General features: G+C 38.5%; 1 protein-coding gene across 7 annotated transcripts in view; it reads right to left on the bottom strand.

Moving 5' to 3' along the window:
• WDR17 (WD repeat domain 17) overlaps positions 1-19,511 on the bottom strand; it is a 103,179-nt gene that overhangs the window by 76,248 nt on the left and 7,420 nt on the right. For 6 of the 7 annotated variants that reach the window (XM_045069418.1, XM_045069417.1, XM_045069423.1 and 3 more), the window contains one exon: positions 188-310. The exons of the other annotated variant lie outside the window; for it this stretch is intronic. In XM_045069418.1, the coding sequence (XP_044925353.1) occupies positions 188-253 (66 nt within the window). In that variant the 5' untranslated portion in view covers positions 254-310. The remainder of the gene's footprint in view (positions 1-187; positions 311-19,511) is intronic. 7 annotated transcript variants of the gene reach the window in all.

The raw sequence follows: 19,511 nt of genomic DNA, 5'->3' as shown, positions 1-19,511 counted from the left end.
ACGATTATGACTATATTTATATATTGTCTTCTTACCTCTGCTTTGGAATCTACCAAGTATTTTATTTACCCTCAAAATATTTCAATGCAAAAGTGTCTGCAACATAAATTACAAAGAAATACAGCTGCATGCGCAGGAAGCAGTAAAACCCACAGAAAATCATAATCACAACATAAATATATCTTACTCTTTGTAGTCCTTCATACCAATCATCTTGCTCAAACCAATTTGAAATGTAAGTCATCCAAGCCATAGAACGTTTCTACTTTAATCAAGGCAATTGGAAAGTCGGCATCAGAATAGTCAGCACCTAAAGTAACAATAATGGGTTTCAACCAAACAGCTTTACCAAAATCTGCCTTGTGAAATGTTGTTCAGTACATGAAGCTAGAAGCCCACAAACATTTCAGCTGAAACAGTTTTAATAATTTACAAATTGTAGTATCTGTAAAAATAATGCTATACCAGAAAATGTAAGCCTATACTCCAATAGGAAAGAAAAATCAAATAATCATTACATTGTATAGTACCAGCAAATGCTTTAGCAAACATTAGGCTTTCGGTTTTCATTCTAAAAAAATATTTGATTCAACTGTTGTAAGAAATAGACAAATTACATCTAAAAGTTACCAAGTTACAAATAAGGAATCCAGAGAAACCACAAAGCAACAGGGGGTAGGAAAGTAGTTCTATTTTCAACCTTAGGAGTTGGAGATAAAACCAGAAGAAAGCTTCTAGGTTAAAGGTGTACAACGACAAGGCCAAGTCTGTATTTCTGTTTGCTTCCATCTCTGCACTTGAGAGTTAAATCATTTTACCGTTAGCTGATTGCTAATAACCTAAGGGCCTCAAAAAGTTTGGAGACCCCACATCACTTCGTAGAGGGCTAATATGTTCCACAGAGAATCAAAATCACATGAATCTGGCTTCTTTTTCATTTTACTCACTGCTGGAAGATACTATTTACTAGCCACGCTAAATAAGAGACTTCCTGGTACCCTGGAGGATACGTGGACTTCAAATTATCCTCTAAGGTTCAGAAGGTTCACCCAACGTAGAGCAGCGAGCTCTGACCTTCCCCTCCTTAAACACATCAAACCATGACACCTCCGTGGAGAAAAAAGGAAAGAAGAGATAGAGTGGGGGAGGGGGGCTACGAAAAAGAAAAAGGAAATGTTTGGGTAATTTGAGTGTCTCATTCTTCGGATCCTAAACTAAGACAGCATTTGTTCCGGTGTAACAAAGGTACACTTCTAGGAAAGAATGTGGAAAGCACCACCATGGCTGACTGAAAACAGCCTTATTTCTAAAAATTTATCAGATGGAACATGGCACTCTTCTTCAAACTAATTCTTCTCTCTTTTTTTCCAGAAATAGTTTCCAGTATCTGCTTGAAGCCTCAGGTCAAAATGTTTGGGAACAGGCTCTCACTTCCACAGGAAGTTGTAGGGCTGACATAATCTCTAGTTATATTTGTTTATATCTGATTACTCCTGATTCTGGACCCTTTCAACCACCTCGGAACACTCTTCACTTCCTCCTGCATTCCCCATTTCGGTGACTATCGTTATGCTCAGAGGGTGACCTGAGGTAACAGCAGGCCATCTCCACCTCTTCCGTCACCTTCCCCTCCCTGTTCCACTACAGTCATCACCAAGTCTTCCCAAACGATCTTTAAAATACCTCTTCAAAAGGCCCTTCTCTCCATCTCTCATGTCAATGTTTTAGTGAAACCCCTCATCATGTCTGGGATGAAGAAATAAAATAGTTCCGTCACTCATACCCCTGCTTGCACTGCTATTCCTGAACATGTTCTGTACCATCGCCACTTTGTGCCTGTTAGTTTCTAAATGCTTTTGCCTGAGCTCTCCTTCCCCTTTTGCTGTGAATAATGAGATCTGCCACTTTTATGGTCTTCTAAGACACAATTTAAAAATGCTCCTTCTTTGAAGACTCTCAAATGCACCAAATTCCTCATCTGCTTGCATTTACATATCTGCAAGGATTAGATACTGATTACTTGCCTAGATACAAACTATGAGTTCCCCAAGGCAGAGGAACTTGCCTTATTTGTCTTTGTATAGAAAATACAAAATGTTTGTTCGGTGAATTGACACTCACAGCCCTAGAAGTCTGCCAACTAATGGCAGTTCACATGAAGTAAACTTACATATTTCTGAAATCTGGAAAGGGTCTAAAGAAAGGTATCCAAGTGACAGCAACATACTCACCAGCAAATGAAATGGACTACTATTCAATTCCTTATAGGGAAATGGCTAATCAAATCATTTAAGACATTTAAGCATAAAATTAAATGCCAACTTGAATTGGTAAAATTATTTTATAATCATATCAGACTCAAGAATATTTATTATATCATTTTAAATACAATGTATTTAAAGTGAATACCTTGTTCCAAGGGCACACAATAGTTCGATGCTTTATTTTGTGATATTTTTCCATGAGCACTATTTACCATATTTATAAGAATTAAGAAAAGTAAAATATCTCATGTAATCCCAGATGAAATACTACCTTGCATAAGGATACATACTTCCAGATGGTAGTCAGATGTTTTGAGGATCTGAGAATGAATAGAATCTGGTTCATTTAGTGTAAGAACAACAGTTTTCAACTCACACATCTGCCTGATGGGTTAGGACTGTCTGGAGGGCAGAGCTAAGGCCTGTAGCTGACCTCAGAGGGGAAGCATGTCATGATCACTGTGCAGTAACTGAGGCAGGAAGAAGACAGTCACAGTGGCACTTAGTCCATAGATTTTTTTTATCTGGGCATTAGTTCATGGGGTCTAATTGACTAATTTTTGCTAAAATCACAAATTTAACTTAATTCAGAGTCAGAAAGTCCTTACTACCTCTATGACTAGTGATGGAAGGAAACAATAATCAAAGGGACACGTCAGGTTAAAGAAAATAAAGAGAATGAAGTAAATATTGTATATAGTCAGAAAACTTCCTGCAGGCATTCATATCCAAACACACAAGGAATCTGAAGTTTGATTATCAGTTCTGACTTTTTTATATCTCTCTCTGTATCCATCTGTTTGCCATGACCCTGTCATGGGCAGACTATAAACCACCGCCTATTGCCTTTGGACTTGCCCTGTGACTTGTTTTTCTCAGTGATACGTGGGCAGAAATCAGATTATTCCAGTTCTAAGCTTGGTTAAAGGGCTTATTTCCATTCATACCCTTGTGCCTCAGCCATCAATGCAAGAACATTCCAGGGCTACCCTGCTGGTCAAAGAAGGACAAGAGACACCAGGAGAAGAGCTGCCACAGATCTAAGTGAGAAGCAGAACCACTTGGCTCAGCCAAACCTGTTATATATTTTTTATACTTTATATAAAAAATACTTTATAAAAATACTTTATAAAAAATACTTATTTTTTATACTAGGTATATATATTTTATATACCTAGTATTATACTTGTGAGCATGATAAATGGTTAATGTTGTATTTTGCTGGGTTTTGGAGTGGTTGATAACAAAATGTATTTGTGGCAATAGCTAACTGACACATTACCTCTTGAGTACAAGACAAGAGGCACTCTCCAGGGAGATCAGTTGATGAAATCAATATTCTCTCCTTACCTACATGAGGAAATTGGGGTCTACTGACAGTAGGAAATAAGCAAGATTTATTGAGTTATGCTTATGTCCTTAGCAAAACAGTTTTAAAAGATAGGATTTTTTAAATGAATCAAATATAGCAAGACATATTTATATAAGGAATCTGAGTTATCTCACATTCTTTTTCAAATTCTAAAAATCATTGAGAAACAGTTGAGTTTTTCTTTTCATAAGAGAAAAGTAATCAGCACATTTTGTATGATCCATTCATGTGCATGTGATGTTCCCATTTTGCGAGGACTCTCTCTTTTCAGAAGTTGCTTTATGATTCTTTAGAATTAGACAGAATGGTGAGGACCAAGTAGGAGATATAGCAATTTTAAGTAAAGTAGGGCCTGCTCTCTTTCTGAGAAGCTGGTCATATCGGGCAGTCATCAACATCCTACTATAAATATGGGGATTAAAATCAAGATGCAGGGGCGCCTGGGTGGCTCAGCGGGTTAAGCCTCTGCCTTCGGCTCAGGTCATGATCCCAAGGTCCTGGGATCGAGCCCTGCATCAGGCTCTCTGCTCGACAGGGAGCCTGCTTCCTCCTCTCTCTCTGCCTGCCTCTCTGCCTGCTTGTGATCTCTGTCAAATTTTTTAAAATAATAATAATAAATAAATAAATAAATAAAATAAAATCAAGACCCATGTCAGTAGTCCCTGGTCTAAAAATGAAAGTACTGTAAGTTCTCTGGTTGTGATTTTATGTGAACCTAATTGTGCCACATCCTGAAATGTTTATTTCTGCTTTCTTCTGCCTATGTTGATAATGTTTTCTTTTACTCATGCCTATTTAAAATCCTAAACAGAGTAAAATGACACGTTCTGCCTATCCTAATGTTTGAGCTCTGTGAGGTCTATTTTGATTCTACATTTAGATTTTTCCATCCAGTTTTACCTGATATCTTAGACCAAGATACTGGCTTCATCCTCTGAAATTGTGTTTGCAAGCCATCTTTTCTGTACAGAATTCATCCCTTACCTACTGTACTCTTACCTACTGTACTATCCGCAGTTCCTACACTCACTCTCTTAGTCAGTCCCCATCTCTGCTGTCTTATGAGACAGAAATTATAGTTTAAGCTGCCTAACAAACTAAGTAAACATGTGAGATAAGCACAGACCATTGCTTATTCCAACAGGGTAGAATGAAGTATAAAATAAATGGCATTGCTCACAATTACTCTCTTTCATTTGCCTATATCTGCCCTGCCTAAAGTCATGGTAGGATAGGTTAGGGGAGAGGATGGGGGTTGGAAAGACTCAGGATATGCACACAGGCCTCGTGTAAGGGCCTCAAGATGACCGTGATCGGGGACCATCTGTCTGCTCTCCTTACTATGAACAGATACTCTTGAGGCATCTGTCAGTGAAGGGCAGATGACAGAAGCATTACCTCAGACAATCTGGGGGAGCCGGCCATCCCAACCAGATTACAATTCTACATAAAAATGTCAAGAGGAAGTCTGAGTTAGAGAGCAGACACAAAGTTTACCCGGTGTGTTTACCCGGTGTGCTCCGAAACCTCAGAATGATTCTATAAACTGAAAAGACTGCTACTTACAAGACCCTGGCTTCCAGCAACAGCAGAAAAGTATGTACACACACACACACACACACACAGACACACACACACACACACACACACACACACACATACTTGCATGCATATCTCTAATTCTATTACGCACAACTAGAAAATCTGGATAAAAATATGTAAAATCTCAAACCAAAAAAGAACCCCAAGAGAAGTTCAAAGGGTCTACCCAGGCACTTTTTCTTTGGCAGTAGTGGCAGGGTGTGGGGCGGGGGCAGGGAATTCTACTTATTCCCCAATAAGATCTGCCTATGAAAGTAGTAGCTAAAATACTGAAAAGTTATGGAGAGCTTCAGTATTTCCATGGGGCCTGAGGGGGAAAAAAGCCTGGAATTCAGATGCTGACAAAGAAAGAAGTGATGTAACATTGGTGTCCTTTCAGTGAGAGCTACCTGGGTCTACATTTTAAGATAAAGACTGAAATAGAATGAGACTGTCCCTTACAAGGACTGAGGCTCAGCTTCAGATAAATTCAATGACAGGATTTGGTTGGTCTTCCCTATCCTACTGCTTTCTAAAATCAAAAGTTTATGTTCTCTCTGGAGTAAGATCACATTAAATTTTCAGGCTGGAAAGTAGTCAAAGAAATTCCAGAGAGCAACAGGCCCCTCTCTGAAGAGAGAGAACATACTAATAGTTTCACCATTGACAAGGCAAGGGAGAAAGATGTGATTGTCACAAAAGCAGGTAAGAAAACCAAATCAGATAAAATGTAAGTAATTCCCCAAAGGCCAAAGTGAACTAGAGCATCAGTTTAAGAATGACTAGATGCAAGTTGGGTTTGCACTCAGTTGTGAGATCTTCTCCACGGGACTCAACTGGGTACTTAGGAGAAAGACTGGGGGCAAATCAGACATGGTCCCCCTCAGTGGCTCAGACACGCAGGAAGCAACTGGCTGTAGAGAGCTGACAGGCATGAAACACTACATATGTGCATGATTCCTCTCATACAAAACAAATCCTTCAACTACTAGGAGAGAGAAAACAAACACCCTCACTGCCAGGGACAATGGGGGAAGAGAAAAAGCAAATCTTATCTGTCTCCAGGAAGAGACAGAAAGTCCTCCTTCCTGACTCCAGGTACTTCTGTGAGAAGGGAAGAAGCAAAAGCTGTCTGTCCCTGGGCAGTGGGCAGGAAGGCATCTCAGACTCCCAGCCAGTACCAAAACAAAGCACAGATCTGCCACTGATTGAGGAGATTCAACAAAATGGTCTCCTACTCAACACCCACCATAAATACAAAGCATAGTTTGGCTGCCCCAGAAAAGGCTTCGGGAGGAAAAGACACAAATCTCCTCTAAGAACCAGATTCCCCCAATCTGGGAGATAAAAATCGTAATACAGTCATACACTGGCATACAGTAATTAAAATGAACTATGCACAACAAAATGGATAAACCCTAAATGTAGTAAGAATTCAAAGTCAAACATGAAAGTCAAATATACATATTGCATGATTCTATCTATAAAAAGCTTAAACACAAGCAAAACTAATCTACACTATTAGAAGTTATGAGAGAATTTTCTTCAGGCAGAAGGAAGTAGTGACAGGAAGCAGCCATGAGAGGGATTTCTAGAAAGCTTACAATCTTTCTTTTATGCTAATTATGCTAATGAGCACATTTTGCTGGTACAAAACACTAAACTGCACATTTCTGCTGTCAGGTATATAATCTAAATTTTAAAAATTACACACTAAAAATCCACAGCAGTGTTTTCTAATACTAACACAATTAAAAGGGGGAAAAACCCAAAATGAACTTGTCCATATACAGATACCGTATAATTGGATTCTGTTGGTAATTTCACTTGGACACTTTATTTCTTAGAGTTTTCAGCTTCACTTGCCACTCCCAGCCATCATATTTCGGGACACATTAGCTTAAGTCTCTCTCTTGAGATATGGCACTAATACCTCTTAATCCACAAAGTATTTTCAAAAGCAGTGACAGGGACAAGCAGATGAGGAAGATGGACACAAAGAATGAACTCACAGCAAGAAATGAGGCAAAACTGATCTACCTTGAAAAGCTGAAAAGGACCAAGGTGGACTACATTAGGATGCATGTTTGGCGATCCAAAAGGAATACTAAGAGGGAATGTGATGATTGCCATGACAGTCCAAGTGGTACCATGAATGTCACGCCCACGACACACCCTCTCTCCCCTTAATTTCTGTTATCCCACCAGGAATGTGCACCTGAGCAGATCTCCACAAGCACATTCCAACGTGCCTAAAGAGATCCATAGAGTCAGAGAGTTCCAACCCAAGCATTTCATGCTTCACCAGACCTTCAAAGCATTAAACAACCACATCCAAAGAAACACTGAAAACTCAAATTCCAAAATAATCTCAAAGCTCACCCTTGAACACATCAGTACTGCTCACAGTACTCCCAACTTTTAATGATTCTAATCATTCATAATGAAGTGATAAATCATATAGTATACTTCTCTTTAGCTTAGGTCACTTAGTGTTTTTAATGTGTAGTTATAAACAAAATAGATGAAAGTGTAGTATTTTTAATCAGAGAAGAGAATATATACAAAATTAAAATAAAATGGACACTCTAAGACTAAACGACACCATATCTGAAATTCAGATCTCAGTGGATGATTTTATTGATAGACTGAATACGGCAGAAGTCAGTATCAGTGCAGTGGTATCAGTAACTAGCACATGGCAAAACTAATAGAGAAAAGAAAGAGTGAATAAAACAGAGAACAAGAAAGAGACAGGAGATGCTGAAAAGTTACACAGAGATGGAATGGGAGTCTCCAAGGGGGAAGAAACATAACAGAACCTATACTCAAAGAGAAAAAGAATGAGAAATTTCCAAAATTGATTTTAAAAAATCAAGTTCCTAGAGCTCACCAAATCCTGAGCAAGGTAAGTTAAAGCAGAACTACATCTAGGAATACCACAGTTAAGATGCTGAAAATGATGGCCAAAGGAAAAAAATCTTTGACGTGGTCACAATATTGTCAAAGATCAATCAAAATAACAAAAGTCAAAAGATAATGGAATGACATTTTTAAAGTTAGGAGGGAAAAAAAATAACCACACACCTAGAATGCTACTATACCCAGTGAAAATACAGCTGGAGGCAAAAATTATGATATTTTCATACACACAAAAACTAAGGAATTTATTACCAGCAGGCTGGAACTAAAAAAACATTAAAGGGAGTTCTTCAAGCAGGAGGAACATGGTCCCAGGCAGAAAGATGAAAATGCTGGCAGTAAGTAAGATCATCAGAAAAAGGACATATGTGGTTAAATAGAAGTAGATACTAACTATACAATAATTGCAATGTCTTCTGAAGTTTAAAATATTTGTAACATTAACATATGCAAACAGTAACACAAAACGTTAGAGCAGATTAAATGTAGTTAGGATCCATGAAGAGGTAAAAGTAATCACTTCTATTAAATGGTTAAAAGTTAAAGTTACATATTAGAATTTCCAGTATAACTACAAAAAAAAAAAGTATTAAGTGAATCAAAGGAAAATGTAATTAGTAAAAAATTTGTGAAGAAGAAAACAGAAGTTTGTACATGTAAATCAAATTATAACACCTATACACCAAATGAGAAATGGATTAAAGTTACAAGTAAAAGTAAAATTGGCACTCTCCACTAGAAAGCTCAACCATATACGCTTTATAGGAGTCACACTTTACTGGCAAGTTATAGGATGGTTGAAAGTCAAAAGCAGTAAATTATTTACTAGAAAACTATTAACCAAATGAAAGCTCTTATAGTTGTATCAATAAAAAATAAATTTTAAGGCAAGAAATATTACTAGAGAGACAGAGGGATGTTACTGAAGAATAAAGGGGGATCTGACTAAATGATACGGCGGTTCTGAAACTGCTCCCGCATGACAGGACGTGCAAACGTATAAAGTGAGAATGACAGAATTGAAGGAGAAATATACAGATCTATAATCATAATGGGAAACTTGAAGTAATAAATCTCAATATCTGCTAGAAGAGGAAATCCTGTAGAAGTGGGAAGGACCCGAACATAGTCAATAAAATCGGCCCAACGGACGTATACAGACTACTGTACGTAACAATGACAGAGTTCCCATTCTTTCCAAAGATAAGCCACCTGCTGAACCATAAGGAAAACCTCGCCAAACTCCTAAATATTGGGATTCTTTGAGTATATTTTCTGGTCACAATGGAATGAAGTCTGAGATTAATAAAAGAAAGATGAGTAGACAATCCATGGCTGTCTGGCAATTAAATAATGCACTTCTAAATAATCCTTGGTTCAGAGAGGTAAAAATGGAAGTTAGAAAATATTTAACATTAGATAGCAAAGCCACACAAATACAAATTTGTGTGTTATAGCTAAAGCAATGCTTGGAGGTGAAGGGCTAAACCCTTCATTATATTTTTCTAACAGAAAATGGGAAAGGAGTAACTCAAAGTTTTACCGAGAAATTCAAAGATTTAACTTTCTATCTCAAAAAGCTATGAAAAAATTAAAAATGCAGGAAAAGGAAATAACTCTGAAAAGAGGAGAAAGCATATTTATATTTATAAACATATAGTAGAGAAAATCTTCTAAAACAAATGCTGGTTCCCTTAGGTCAACTTTTAAAAGACTTATCAAGAAAAAAAAAAAACAGAAAAAGTAAAAATATCAGTAAGTAAAAATATCAATATCAGGAATAAAAAAAGATATCACTGTAGGAAATACTGACAACCAAAAAAGAGTAAGAGACTATTATGAACACATGTGCAGCAATATAAAAGATAAACTTGAATGAATGGATAAATTCTCCAAAAAACACAAATTACCGAAGTTGATGAAAGAATGAGAAAATCTAAGAAGCAGGAATATGAGTCTACAATTAAAACTTTCCCACAGACTATTTCTCAGGCCCAGATGGTTTCACTGGCAAATTTTTGCAAATATTTACAGAAGATCTTTTACACAAACTCTTCGAGAATATAGTAAAAGGAATAACTTATTAATTTTTTACACACTGCCAAAACCTAAAAAAGATTTTAAAAGAGAGCGAACTACAGAGCAATCACTCTCAGAAATTAAATATAAAAATCCCAAACAAAAGAGTAAAAACATAACATGTTAATGGATAATAAGATTTACTACTATAAAGATGTAAATTGCCTCAAAATTAATCTACAGATTCAATACAGTCACAATCAAAATTCCAGCATGTGGGGTGCCTGAGTGGCTCAGTGGGTTAAAGCCTCTGCCTTCAGCTCAGGTCAGGACCTCAGGGTCCTGGGATAGAGCCCTGCATCAGGCTCTCTGCTCAGTGGGAAGCCTGCTTCCATGCCCCATCCCTCACCCCAGCCTCTCTGCCTACTTGTGATCTCTGTCAAATAAATAAATAAAATCTTAAAAAAAAAAAATCCCAGCATGTTTTGTTTTCCATGAGTGTTGTTTAAATTAACAAGATAATTCTAAAATTTACATGGATATGTAAATGGCCAAGAAAAGTCAAGGCAGTGTTGAATAAGGCTGAAGGTTTACACTATTAGCTAAAACACTTCTTATAAAGCTATCATAATTAAGCCCCGCATGGGGTTCTCTGCTCGGTGGGGAGCCTGCTTCCCCCTCTCTCTCTGCCTGCCTCTCTGCCTACTGTGATCTCTCTATGAAATAAATAAATAAAATCTTAAAAAAAAAAAAAGTAAAAGTTAGCCAGAGAGTGGGAGAAAATATTAACAATACAAATATTTTTTAAAAACTCATCTACCACTAAAAAACAAAAACAAAAAAAGACTGGCAAGCCAATAGAAAAATGAACATAAGACTTTGGACAAGAGACAAAAGAACTTCAAAATCACAAAAAGAGGGCAATGAACATATGAAAATTGTCCATTATTACTGCAGGTTAAAACCACAAAGAGATACTGCTACATTTCCAACAGAAGGGCTAAAATGAACAATAGCACAGGTTGGCAAGGCTGCGGAATAATTGAAACTCATATGCTGCTCCTGGGAATGTAAATTGAAACAAACAGTCTGAACAACTCATTGGCAGGATCCTCTAAGGCTGTGAACAAATATACACCATATGACCCAGCCTTTCACTCCTAAGTGTTAGCCAACAGCAATGGGTATTATGGGTATCTATGGCCACCAAAGACCTGTATTATAATGTTCAGAGCACCTCTATCACAGGACCAAAGCGGAAACGGCTCAGGTCTATGGTAACAGCAGAATGGATAAATAACTGGTGTGTTCGTACAACGGAAGGGGTTGCAATAATGAGAATGAATGGCAACAGCTCCAGGCAACCTGTAGAGACGAGTCTCACAAACACAATGCTGATCGAAATGAGCTAGACGCAAAGATAATATTATGATCATATTACTCCGTTTACATAAAGCACAAAAACAGACAATATTCACCTATTCTGCAAGAGGTCAGGACAGAGGTTAACCTTGGTGGAGGTTGTGAATGATGGTAACATTCTGTTTATCCTTACGAAAATCTATAATCTAAAAAAAATTCAGAGAAGAATTGTCTCTGGATGATAGGCTTCTTTGAATCCTAGTTATCACAGCCAGAAAGTTCTTTTTAATGAATCCTCATATCCTGAAAGTTTGACCAAGGTTCCTAACTGGAATCTCTAAATTGATCTAGTCTAAAAATAAAAAATGACTTGCACTACAGCAATTTAAGAGGTCTAAGACGTCCAGTACATGTTACGGTGTATCATAGATAAAATATTTTAGTTTTTTTAGACTACCTAATGGAATTCCAGGTTAACTGCTATATACTAATTTGATTTTCTAAGAAAACCTATTTTGAGCAGTTTCTTAAATATACTATATTTCTAAGATACATAAATGTGGTCTCTGTCAAAATTCAAAGAAAAACATTTCCCGTTTTTACGAAAGTGATTCTTTTTATGAAAGTGGACACAGCAGGAAGATTATTATCAACTGTATTTTTAGATAAGACTGTATATTTAGATAAGACTGTATTTCTCTGTATATACGTCATCTTTGCCTTTGCTATTTCATAACACCTAGAACAAAAGATAAATGAATTCAAAATGTCCTTGGAAAAACATCTCATAAAATGCAGATGAACCGCTATTAGAGAAAATTTTTTGAGAAAGAGAAGAAAGTGTATTACTAAACTCTATTTGCCCAGATTCTGGACGGTGAAATGCACCTGGTATGCACTGTCTACCTGAAGAGCAGGGGTGTGCCGTCTGCAGCAGGGGTGAATGATGTCCCCACCTGTATCTGAATGATGAAGGCAGAAGCTCCAAGAGATACCCTCCATCATCAGATGGGGGTTCCCCTCAAGGAACAGCGCAACAGCAGACCCCTGAAAACGAGAGCTAGCCCTCTGAAAGCCTCTTGGACTTCATACCTCCAGCCTTTTTTCTTTTTCCTGTGTGAGAGAAACAGACTTCTATCTTGCTTAAGCCCCCATGATTTTGCATTTCTTTATTACATTTGAACAAACCTTGGGTAGGCTCTTAGCCTGCATCATTCCAAAGTTATATTTTAGAAAGCAGAATTCATCAATAATGCCCATTGGTTATAACCTTCTTAATCGTCTTTAAGTAGAAGTAACTCCCAGGCTTTCATCAGCACAGGCAGGTACTATGATTAAAATTCAGTCACTACTGTCCACCCTGCTACAACAGGCAGAGCTGGGGTTTCCCTATTTTCCTGTCCCGAATGTATCTCTGGGCAACCACCTCATACTCAACGAAAAGCAACTCTATCCATGTGTATCTGCTGTATCACGTTACTCCATTCCTTTCATCAAATATTGAGTGGGTGTTTATCATAACTAGGCACTAATGCTGGTTACGAAAGATGCAAAGATGACAAGAAACAAACAGGGACAAGAAAGCCCTGCTCCAAGAAGCTACAGCATCAGGAGAGCCAGATGCAGCCCATGACTGCTTGTTGTCTAACCAACAACATTTCCGCCTCTCTCCTCCCCTACCCACAGAAACCCAGAATACTCACGTGCAGGTGAGGACCAGGCTTCTCCTATTGCTAGGAGGTGAATGATGCTGGTCTAAACCAGCCGTACTAATATCATCCCCCGGGATAATCACTGCACTAAGTGTGGGCATGTGACTCAATTTCAGCGGATGAAATGTAAGCAGCGTTCTCGATGTCCTTCTCCCTCTGCCACTTTGGACCGGGACACTGGCGTGCTGCTGTTGCTGCAGGAGCTATCTTGAATCCATGACATAAAGGCCAAGAAAACTCCAGAAATGTTGCAATGCTAACACTGTGACGCACCATCTTCAGTCACTTGTTCTACATTTTTTTAAATCTCTCTTGAAGTCACTGGTTTTCTGTTATTTACATTTCACTTCTTTTCTGAGAGACACAAATCAATGTATGAGACAATTTTCAGTAGCTGCTCTTTTTAAAAATAAATTTTATTTATTTATCTGACAGAGAGAGACACAGCAAAAGAGGGAAAACAGGCTGAGGGAATGGAAGAGGTAGAAACAGGGCTCCTGCAGAGCAGGGAGCCCCACGCGGGGCTCGATCCCAAGACCCTGGGGATCATGACCTGAGCAAAGGCAGACATTTAATGACTGCGCCACACATGTGCCCCAGTAGCTGCTTTAATAGAGAATGAGCAAGGGTTTATAGGAGTGAAAAGACAAATCTGCTTTAAGTGCTTAATAAGGCTGTCCAAAAAGAGAGAGAGAAGGGGAGAGAGAGATGTGAACTTTCATTGAAAAATTATTTTTCTATGCCTAAAGAATCATGGTACCTGAGGAAAGCAGTGACTTGTCTGCCAGACAAGAAGGCAAAGATATAATGATGGAAAATCATGTAGATCAGGGTGAGGACTGTGGATTTTATTTTCCATGGGACAGGGAGTCCTTGAAGCAGTTTAAGCGGGGTGATAATGACATCAGCTTTCCCGATTTACAAATATTACCCTGGCACTCAGAGTAGAAGACTCGTGGGCAACAGGGCAGCAAAACATACAGAAGTAGGTGACAAACGATAAGGCTGAACTGTTAGCCTGTGGGAAGTGAGCGCCAGGGAGGACCCCGGGAAGACTGTTTCTCAGCTGGCTGGCCAAAGGACAGAGGCTGTTAGGAGGGGGACAGGCCCCGGGTAAAGCTCTACTGAGATATACGGACTCTGAGTGTGTGCAGGACATGTGGGTAGCTAGGCCTCCAATAAAAGAATAAAGATCAGGAACCAAAAAATGAAAACCAGCTACAGGCAGGCATAGAGAATACTTACATTACTGATAATCATTCCTAGGTTCTATTCTTCTGATATTAATGCATTACTTAATTAATCTGCATTTCATTACCTACATATTATAAAGTCCACAACGATTAAAATGTAAGCATAGCTAGAGAGACAAATAGCTAAATATAAGTTTAATTAAAACTTGTTATACTTTCAAATTCCAACTGAGGAGTGTTGTCCTCCCAGGCTTCAAGGTTCAAAGCCCTATTTTGTTCACAGCTCAGTCTGCCCGAAGTCTCCGTGTTTTAGAGGCATAAGAGGTGTTCCAGCATTTCTCGTGGCTTCCATCAGTGTCTCGTGACTTCCCTTTAAACACGGCAGTGAACATCTGTTGTCTGCCTCCCCATCGTCTTCCTTCCTTTCTTTCAGAAATAGCTCTGCAGTTTTGTCTGGTGATCCCCAAACATCTGCTTTGGTCCAGGTTTAAGTGGAAGCCCCGTCTGAACTCGAGCAGGTGGTTCCAATTTACACTAACCACTTCCTGGGCCGTGGTGATGGTTCAGTGACAGGAACACAGCTTAACTGTGTCTAAGCATGAAACAGGGCTTTTGTAAGCACTACTCCATCCTCTGTCCACATGAGAGCCACAGTGAGCCTGAAATGAGAGCCAAGGCAACCATCGGGCTCTCAAGAGAAGCGATCTAGAACCGCTGGAGACTACTACCTAGAGTGTGAGAAAAGCCAGCACAGGAGACAGGGACTGAGTCACAAGGACAGTAAATGACACGCGCACGCTACCTAACTTTAGACTTTTAGTTACATGAATAGCAATACCTGTGGCATTTTCTGTTGCTGAAATGGAAAGAATTCTAACTGGCTCTTATAAGATCATAGAAAACACACACACCAAAAAGCCTTCACAGGAGTGCTCAAAACAACGTCTCGCAACATTCCAAGGGGAAATCCCAGTATATACCAAAGTTCTCTAATTCTGTCTTAGGTACTAGTGTCCTAGTAGGTCATCCACAGTACTGTTAGAAAGTTAAAACGTCTTTCTCCCCAAAGTATGTCTAAATGAACACTACTGCTGCCTCACTAGCTGTCCCCCATTCAGATCTGCGTCACTCAGACGATCCCGTGTCATGGGAGCTGGAGCACTGCCTGTCACTCCCTTCACGCACTTCTTCGTGTCCACTCCACTCCATCTACGACCTCTACTATTCCTACTCAGCAACTACAAAAACAACAAACAAAAAACCCCCCACAAAACCCAGCTACTAGAAAAGAAATATTGGACATAAGAGAGTACCACTATACTCCGGGAAGTGTAACTCTTTAATTATATATTACAAATGGAAGGAAAAAGCACAAAAATATTTGTATTTTTTAATGTATTTCCTCCATCCATTTAGTCAGGGTGGAGAGGAAAAAAGTCCATCTCAGGACAAAAGAACCACACTAGGAAATGAAAAGCATGCTAGATGATGGCAATTAGGTCAGGATATTGACCTAAGTTTTGGTTTTGTTGAGATTTTTATATTGATCAAATAGTGATGTAATTGATCCACTGTTCAAGAAGACAGAGACTGGGCTCGCAGCAATCTGCATATTGTCTTTTGAGTCTCCTTTACAGGCATCCTCTCATTCAAGAATAAGAATGAGGATACTATCAGCTAAGATAAAAAGGCTCTGGGATGAGATAGTCAAAACAACGATCGTAAAGAAACTGAAAGGCAAGAGCAGAAGAGAGATCCACATCAAAGAGCCCTAAAAGGCAGAATTCAAAACAAAACAAAACAAAACTTGTATTAGTGATTTCAGAAAACAAGTAAAAAAACCTCAAAAGCATTATGGGAAGTGATGCCTGGGTGGCTCAGTCGGCTAAGCATCTGCCTTCAGCTCAGGTCATGACCCCAGGGTCCTGGCATCGAGTCCCACACCAGGCTCCCTGCTCAGCGGGGAGTCTGCTTCTCCCTCTGCCTGCTGCTCCCCCTGCTTGTGCTTTCCTCTCTCTCTGTCTGACATATTAATAAATTCTTAAAAAAAAAATTATGGGAAACAGAAAGATTTTTTTTAATTAGAGAGAAAAGGAAACATACCAGTATACAGGAGATGAAAACCCAAACTACATATTATAAACACGTTTAGAGATGACTCAAGCACAAGTGAAATAACAGAAATAAAAGCAACAACCCAATAAGTAGCCAAAGCAACACTACTTGAACTGAAAAAGACCCTGATTAGAGAGGAATCCTGATTAGGACCCTGAAAGTAGTCTTATTTCAAGCAAAATACATTTTTCAAAAAGATCCATACATAGGTATAAGGCAAATTCAGGGATTAATTTAGTTTTTTACAACCCTATGAGTATCTAAGTAGAATTCTTAAAAATGTTTTGTACAAACGCAGAGAATTCAGACTGATGTCATCTCTCACCACTGCTGAACACATATCAGAGGTACAATAACTATGTTAAATTCAACTATGATGACTTCACTATTCTATAAATGACCAAAATATAATTTATGTGTAAAGGGATAACAGAGAAAAACACTGTCATAGACACAAGAATTTAGAAGGCATTTACTCATGTAATATTCCTTTTAAAATCATTTGAATAAAAAAATACAGGCTTTTGAAAAAATGAACCAGAACAATTCAAATATAGAAGTTCATGTAATTTAAAAATATATTAAGCAAAGAAACGTGAATATCGAAGTTGTATGGTTAAAAAGTTATTAAAAATAATTCAAAAGGGAAAAAAAATTCCAAAGGAATTATTGAAAGACAAGACCAATGATATAAAAGTTATAAAAAAAATTTTAAAATCTTGGTTTTCCCAAGTACTGAAATTAAGGGAAAGAAGAAAACAAAGGTACGCTAAATTTCTCATTTTACAAAAGTAATCAATAGACACAATTTATTTCTTGATATTTAGAGAGAAATTGACTCGAAGTATTTTTATAATTAAAAAATAATCGGGGCACCTGGGTGGCTCAGTGGGTTAAGCCTCTGCTCAGGTTATAATCTCAGGGTCCTGGGTTCGAGACCCGCATCGGGCTAACTGCTCAGCGGGGAACCTGCTTCTCCTCCTCTCTCTCTGCCTACCTGTGATCTCTGCCTGTCAAATAAATAAATAAAATCTTTAAAAAAAAATGCAAAAAGTGATAATGAATCAATGATTTGAAAAAGGTTTCTGAAGTTAACTTAATAGGCATGTTATGGTTATGTCCCAATATTCAAGAATCTACATACAATTTATATATATGTATAAACATATACACACAGACACATACACACATTTTTTTTTTTAAGATTTTATTTATTTACTTGACAGACAGAGATCACAAGTAGGCAGAGAGGCAGGCAGAGAGAGGGAGGAAGCAGGCTCCCTGCTGAGCAGAGAACCTAATGCGGGGCTCCATCCCAGGACCCTGAGATCATGACCTGAGCCGAAGCAGAGGCCTAACCCACTGAGCCACCCAGGCGCCCCACATACACACACTTTAAAAACTAAAGGAATACACACCACAGGGTAAAGTGTTAGCTATTTCATAGCTGGAAATTTATTATTCCTTTGACTTGTTTACGTTTTCTAAAATTTTAATAACCCTTTCTCAATTTCATTCATTCATTCAACAAGTAGTTATTAAGCCCCAACTATGTGCCAGTCAGGCACTCATGAAAAAACACTCTGCAAAACACAAAAATCCTGCCCTTCCACAGTTCTTCTTCTTGAGGAAAGGAATGAGAGAATGAACTAAGCAAACAAGGCAATGGCGTCTCTGAGAAGAGAATTTGTGGCACAGAGAAGAGAATGGAGGAAAAGAGGACAAGGAGTTCTGGAGACTGAGCTGGCATGGCAAATTTTTAAAAAGACTCTGTGTGTGTGTGTGTGTGTGTGTGTGTCTATGTATTTGTTAGAGAGAGAGAGCACAAGCAGGGGGAGCAGCAGGCAGAGGGACAAGCAGACTCCCCCATTAAGTAAGGAGCCCAACGTCCAACGCGGGGCTGGATCCCAGGACCCTGGGAACATGACCCAAGCTAATGGCAGACACTTAACCGACTGAGCCACTCAGACACCCCTCACATGTCAATCTTAAAAGATGGGGGTATGGGTAATATTGAGGGGACACTAAGCAAAGACTGGAAGGAGATGAGAAAGGCAAAATATACAGGCATCTGGTGTCCAGTGCCAAAAGCATGCTGAGCCAAAGCAAAGGTGGAAACCGAAGCTTGTGGCCGGTTTGAGAAACACTGAGGAAAATCAATAAAAGGATATAAAAATGTATTCAAACATCAGAGACATATCAAGATGCGGAGACTCAAGGTAGTTTTGTTTAACTCACCTTTATAATCTCTGGAATTTTGCAAATTTTCTTAATAGAACTATACTGATTATATTAACAAAAAAATAACAAAACCCTAAAAACTTCTTGCTAAAAAATCAGTGTTTAAAATTCGATTAAATCTATGCTCAGAGCTATGCAAAAAAAAAAAAAAAATTGTAATTATATAATCAACATGTGCTCATTAGAAAATATCTGGAAACTGCCCCCCAAAATGTGTTTTTTAATAAGCCATGGGCTCACTAACTTGAGGTCTTCTTCCTCTGTCTAGCATCCGTTAATTCTACAGGACCACTATTCTCACTGATACATGGAGCCATGGATTATCAAGATGAACAAAACTTTTAAAAATCTCTATATCAATGCATTTCAAAGTGTGGGTCTTACTTCTCTTGCATCAGAATTAACCGAGAAACTTGCTAAGTTGCAGGTTCCTGGATCACACCCCAAAGCTAGTGGATCTGAATCTTATAGTAGAGCCTGGAAACCTGCTTTTTTTTTTTTTTCCTTAAGTTTTTATTAAAATTCTAATTAGTTAACATATCATGCAATATTGGTTTCAGGAGAATTTAGTGATTCATCACTTACATCCAACACAGTGTGCTAACCACAACTGCCCTCCTTAACAGCCATCACTCATTGAGCTCATTCCCCACTCAGCTCTCTCCACGAACCCTCAGTTTGTTCTCTAGAGCTAAGCATCTCTTATGGTTTGCCTCCCTCTTTTTTTTCC

The sequence above is a fragment of the Mustela putorius genome, unplaced genomic scaffold, assembly GCF_011764305.1.
Source record: "Mustela putorius furo isolate JIRA1106 unplaced genomic scaffold, ASM1176430v1.1 tig00003932_pilon_pilon_pilon:0A:0A, whole genome shotgun sequence".
Lineage (NCBI taxonomy): Eukaryota > Metazoa > Chordata > Mammalia > Carnivora > Mustelidae > Mustela > Mustela putorius.
The sequence above is the reverse complement of the archived record's forward strand: the minus strand, read 5'-3'. Positions and strand labels throughout refer to the sequence as shown.